Here is a 6057-nt window from a genome sequence, read left to right on the forward strand (position 1 = left end):
GTGTGTGTATGTGTGTGTGTGTGTGTGTGTGTGTGTGTGTGTGTGTGTGTGTGTATGTGTGTGTGTCTAAATCCAGGTGTTTTGAATATTTGTAAGCAGTTTCATAAAAATATGTTTAAAGGAGGGACAGGGGAGGGTATTTTTATCCAAGGTCAAGTGCTCAACTAATATTATGCTTAATATGGAGAGGAAATAGTATTAGGCTAACTATTCCCTGTGTTTATCTGTGGAGGAGGGAGCTGGGTATGTGGAAGATATTTAGCCACTTAAATTAGAAGAAGTATCAATGGTTTCTGTTGTCTTCCATGAGTGGCTAAACATCTTCCACATATTGAGTTTTAGTTCCTAGACCTTGGACTATGACTAACTTCCTTTTCTTGTTTCTCTCCGCAGGACAGCAGCCCATTCATACACTGTGGAGAGACCAGCACTTCAGAGATACATCCTCTGTGTTGCTGAGTGTGTGGGTGTATGACTGTGTTTAATTGTGTGGTGTGTGTGTGTGAGTGTGTGTGTGTGTGGGTGAGTGTGTCTCCGTGATGGCCAGGAGGGTGCTCACCTGGTGGACCCCTCACTGACAACCCCCTCCCACCCCTACCCCTAACACACAGACACACACACACACACACACACACAGACACACACACACAAACGCCTGCACACACACACACACACACACACACACACACACACACACACACACACACACACACACATCGGATCAGAGGAGAACCCCCTTTGCTGCCTCACCATGGCCAGCCTGGTGCTGAACGAGACGGGGATGGAGGACTGCGGGATCGACGACTCCTTCAAGTACGACCTGTACTCGGTGGTCTACAGCGTGGTCTTCGTCCTGGGCCTGGTCACCAACTGCGCCGCCCTCTTCGTGTTCTGCTTCCGCATGAAGCTCCGCAACGAGACCACCTTGTTCATGACCAACCTGGCCATGTCGGACCTGGTGTTCGTCTTCACGTTGCCCTTCAAGGTCTTCTACAACGTCAACCGCCATTGGCCGTTCGGAGACGGGCTGTGCAAGGTGTCGGGGACGGCCTTCATCACCAACATCTACGGCAGCATGCTCTTCCTCACCTGCATCAGTGTCGACCGCTTCCTGGCCATCGTCTATCCCTTCCGCTCGCGCTCCGTGCGTACGCGGCGGAATGCGGCGTTGGTGTGCGCCGTGGTGTGGCTGACCATCGTGGGAGGAGGGATATCCGTCACGTTCTTTTCCACAATAAACAGGGCGAACCGAGCGACTGCCTGCTTCGAGGGGTTCTCCAAGAGCACCTGGAAGACCTACCTGTCTAAGATCACCATCTTCATCGAGGTGAGCGAGGGAGGGAGTGGGGGTTCTGTATTTGATGATGATTTAAAGACACATACACTCACCGGCCACTTCGTTAGGCACACCTTGCTAGTACCGGGTTGGAGCCCCTCTTTTGCCTTCAGAACTGCCATAATTATTCGTGGCCTAGATTCAACAAGGTGCTGGAAACATTCCTCAGTGATTTTTGGTCCATAATGACATTATAGCATCACGCAGTTGCTGAAGATTTGTGCCAAGAAAATATCCCCTACACCATTACACCACCACCACCCTTTTTGCCCAGAGAACTGGATATTTTCTCTTTTACTGACCATTCTCTGTAAATACTAGATAGTTTTGCGGGAAAATCCCAGTAGATCAGCACTTTCTGAAATACTCAAAACTGGTCTGCCACCAACAACCATGCCACGTTCAAAGTCACTTAAATCACCTTTCTTTCCCATTCTGATGCTTGGTTTGAACTTCAGCAGATCGTCTTGACCATGTGTACATGCCTAAATGCATTGAGTTGCTGCCACGCGATTGGCTGATTACATATTTGCCTTAACAAGCAGTTGAAAAGGTGTACCTAATGAAGTGACCGGTGAGTGTATACAGCCATATCTATGTATATCTCTCCGGAAGGCTACTACTCACATTGATTATCAATACAGAGTAACTGGTCATTCACTCGCAGTGTACAAGACCAAGTAGAACAATGCTTAGTAGTACTTTATTTATTGTTTTGATCGAAGCCCACTCCTCTCCGAGACCAGCAAACTACTTCATTTAGTGAACTTTGTTCCTCCACACAAAGTATCAAAAAATCAAACATTGATCAAGAAAATCAAACATTGATTTTACAATAGCTACTCTCACGCGGCTTTGCAGCTGGGTTACTGGGAGGAATCACGTACGACTGTTGGGAAAGAGCTTTTGGGAAACTCACCTCAGAACAGTCATGGTTGTTTATACAGAGTTATTTAGATGTTAGCCTTCAGCCTTTAGCCTTGATATCAATACTGGATCCCAATAATAACACCATGTCAGAAGATGACTTAACACACACACATTTGTTTGTTATGATCAACCCGTTGTTAACTTGCTCTATGTTTCTTGTGTGTGTGTGTGTGTGTGTGTGTGTGTGTTCCTCTCCAGATCGTGGGCTTCCTGCTCCCCCTGCTGGTCAACCTGGTGTGTTCCTCTATGGTCCTGCGGACGCTCCGTCGCCCGGCGACCGTGGGCCACGGCTGCGAGAGCAAGAGACGCGTCCTCCGGATGATCCTGGTCCACTTGGCCATCTTCATCGTCTGCTTCGTCCCATACAACTCCATCCTCTTCCTCTACGCGCTGGTGCGGACCCAGGCTCTGTCCAACTGCAGTATCGAGCGCTTCGCTCGCACCCTGTACCCCATCACCCTGTGTCTGGCCACCCTCAACTGCTGTCTGGACCCCGTGGTCTACTACTTCACCTCCGAGAGCTTCCAGAAGAGCCTGACCACGGGGGGCAAGGGCGGGGCCAGGCCCGAGAGCATCCCCCGCAGCGACACCACCGAGACCCCCGACACGCACACGCTCACCAGAGACACGCAGCGTGACACACACACGCCGGCCAGCAACGGCAAAGAGACAGGGCTCTCAGAGACCCAGTTCTGACCCTACAGGAGAGAGAGAAATGACAGACAGGCAGACAGGCAGACAGACAGGCGGACAGACAGACAGACGGGCGGACGGACGAACAGGCGGGCGGACAGACGGACGGACAGACAAACAGACAGGCAGACAGACAGACAGACAGACAGGCGGACAGAGAGGACAGGTGGAGATGTGAGTTTCAGGGGCTCAGAGGTCTTGAACTTGAACTTGAACCTGCCTTCAGTAATACAACGGTCAGCAGTTTGGCGGTGGAAGTGGAAAACACATAACTGAACAGATTAGCAAAGTCCTGAGGTAATTCCTGAGGTACAGCCTGGGCTTTAGGGATTAACCCCCGCAGGAGAGCAGAGGAATGTGCGTGTGTGTGTGCGTGGACTCCCATGTGAGTCGGACGGAGGAGGACAGAACCCTGAGGAACGCCGTGTTTATTCCAGAAGAGTCCAGGAAGACTCGGACACGCCTGTGTGTGACTGATGGACCAGAGCCATCCATGCTGACTCTCAGTGAGACTTTGAGATGAACCCACTCAGGCTTAATACACATGCACACACACATACAGACACACACAACCACCCCCCCCACCCCCCCCACACACACACACACACACACACACACACACACACACACACACACACACACAAACACACACACACACACACACACACACACAAATGCACTGGATTGCAAAAATCAGATCAGTATTTTTTGTGATGAGATTTTCTCATTGTACTCTGTCTCTGTTGAGTTATATTGCGTGCCATTGTGTATTGTTGTAACACTGCTAAAGCTGTGTTGTTCCTATTGTGTGGATCAGGCTATATATTGTTGTATTGTTCCTAAGAAGAAGTAGTCCCGACACTGTTTAGTGTGATGGAGATTTCCACTGTCATTGTAACACAGCAGCACTTTGACCTGCTGAGTTGAGTCTACGTGTATACGTGTCTCACTGCAGCTGACTGAAGCCATTAAAACCCTGTTCAGAACCATTGGTTTGGGCTGCGTTCATCAGTCTGCAACTCTCTTTTGGTACAGCCCCCCCCCCACACCCACACTCTGAGCAGAGTGCAGGCCTGGGCTGGGAGACTGCAGATTAGGGGAGAGAGGGGGTGTGATGGTTAAGTTGTTTATGTTCACTTATCTGTGGGCTTTTCATGAGAGTTCCTTATCTGGGCTTGTCCTGAGAGGTCAGAGGTAAGCTCTTATCCAATCAGAAACCCGGTTCCTGTGAGCCGCTGTTTGGAGCCAAGGCCAAATGCTTATTATGACCGGAGCAATGGCCCATTGTCTGCTTCTGAATGAGCTCTCTCTGCCTTAATCTGGCCTAGGACTGCAGAGCTGCTCTAAGTCTCTTACACACACACACACACACACACACACACACACACACACACACACACGCACGCACGCACGCGCACACACACACACACACACACACACACACACACACACACACACACACACACACACAGAGACACAGCCTGCTCTGGCACATACTTCAGGGAGGCATGGAGCGCAGTCTGGGAAATTATGCAACATTTTGTTTTTCCATGTTGATGGACACTCTCTTACAGTGTTATTGAGTGTTACCCACACCAATATGATCTGATATATCACACCAATATGATCTGATATATGGATTTCAACCAGGGACGTGTGTGTGTGTGTGTGTGTGTGTGTGTGTGTGTGTGTGTGTGTGTGTGTGTGTGTGTGTGCAGGACTGGACTCTGACGGGACTGTTGTTGATCTAGTAATCCTATATCTAGATCCCTCCCTGAGTGAGTGGCACGTGCATCTGCCTGCAGAGACATCTACAATAGGCCGACAGGGGGATGTGAGATGGAGGGGGGGGGGGGGGGGGGGGGGGGGATAGAGAGGGGGGGGGGGGCAGTGGAGGTGGGGGGGGGGGCAGTGGAGGAGTTTCATGGGGAAATCTGAGTAGAGACAGCTGGTGAGGATAGACATGGGCAGGAAGAGAAAGGGATAGAGAGAAGGATGAGGGAGATGGGAGAAGGATGGGGGGAGGTGACACTTTGAGGTCAGACAGGAAGGGAGGGGGACAGAGGATTAGGATGGGGGACCTAGTAGCCTTGGTAGTGACTGTACCCCTCTGTGTGTGGGCTCAGTGTAGATACATGTTAACCCTGGCCGTCATATACTTAACTCAAACTCCTCACAATGGTTCTTAAACTGTGCATGTGAGGTTATTGCATAAGATGTAATAACTAGGCTTTTATGTTAGTTTTTTTGTATGTATTCATTGTTTATTACAGGTGATCTGATGAAGATACACACATGTTACAATGAAGACCTGTCCTGATCCTAAAGTCTTAAGAAGTGTAACTATAAGAGCCTGTCTATATGGTGGGAGGGTTGAGGAAATGTGTCACCATCACTGCTTCCTCTGTAAGACCCTGTAAGGCCCCCTGTGTTACATCAATGGGTCCTATTCTTTACCCTTGCAATGCAGTATGGTTAAAATTCTAAATGATTATTTTCACAGCGACTCATTACAATTTTTTTTTCACTCACAAAAAATCACAAACTCTCTTAAGAGTTGATGGGCATTTACCTGCCTCTCAGCACACCAAATATGATTCTGTTTACATGATTGTGTCATAATGAAATAGGGTTATTGAATTTCAATTCTGTCAATTCAAGAAGGGATTTGAGTTAATAATTTACAAAATTATGAACATACACTACCGTTCAAAAGTTTGGGGTCACTTAGACATTTCCTTATTTTTGAAAGAAAAGCACTGTTTTTTTCAATGAAGATAACATTAAATTAATCAGAAATACACTCTATACATTGTTAATGTGGAAAATGACTATTCTAGCTGCAAACATCTGGTTTTTAATGGAATATCTACATAGGTGTATAGAGGCCCATTTCCAGCAACCGTCACTCCTGTGTTCTAATGGTACATTGTGTTTGCTAATCGCGTTAAAAAGCTAATGGATGATTAGAAAATCCTTGAAAACCCTTGTGCAATTATGTTAGCACAGCTGAAAATGTTTTTGCTGGTTAGAGAAGCTATACAAATGGCCTTCCTTTGAGCTAGTTGAGTATCTGGAGCATCACATTTGTGGGTTCG

At 48.2% G+C, this 6057-nt stretch overlaps 1 protein-coding gene across 1 annotated transcript; it reads left to right on the forward strand.

Moving 5' to 3' along the window:
• Positions 1-630: 630 nt before the first annotated feature.
• On the forward strand, positions 631-3873 carry lpar4 (lysophosphatidic acid receptor 4). Its single transcript, XM_080526547.1, has 2 exons — positions 631-1327; positions 2465-3873. Exons 1-2 carry the CDS (start codon positions 752-754, stop codon positions 2960-2962), a joined length of 1074 nt encoding a protein of 357 aa, XP_080382673.1. The 5' UTR covers positions 631-751; the 3' UTR covers positions 2963-3873.
• The last annotated feature ends 2184 nt before the right edge of the window (positions 3874-6057 follow it).

Source organism: Nansenia antarctica (assembly GCF_963989245.1).
Source record: "Nansenia antarctica genome assembly, chromosome: 3".
In the NCBI taxonomy this organism is placed as follows: domain Eukaryota; kingdom Metazoa; phylum Chordata; class Actinopteri; order Argentiniformes; family Microstomatidae; genus Nansenia; species Nansenia antarctica.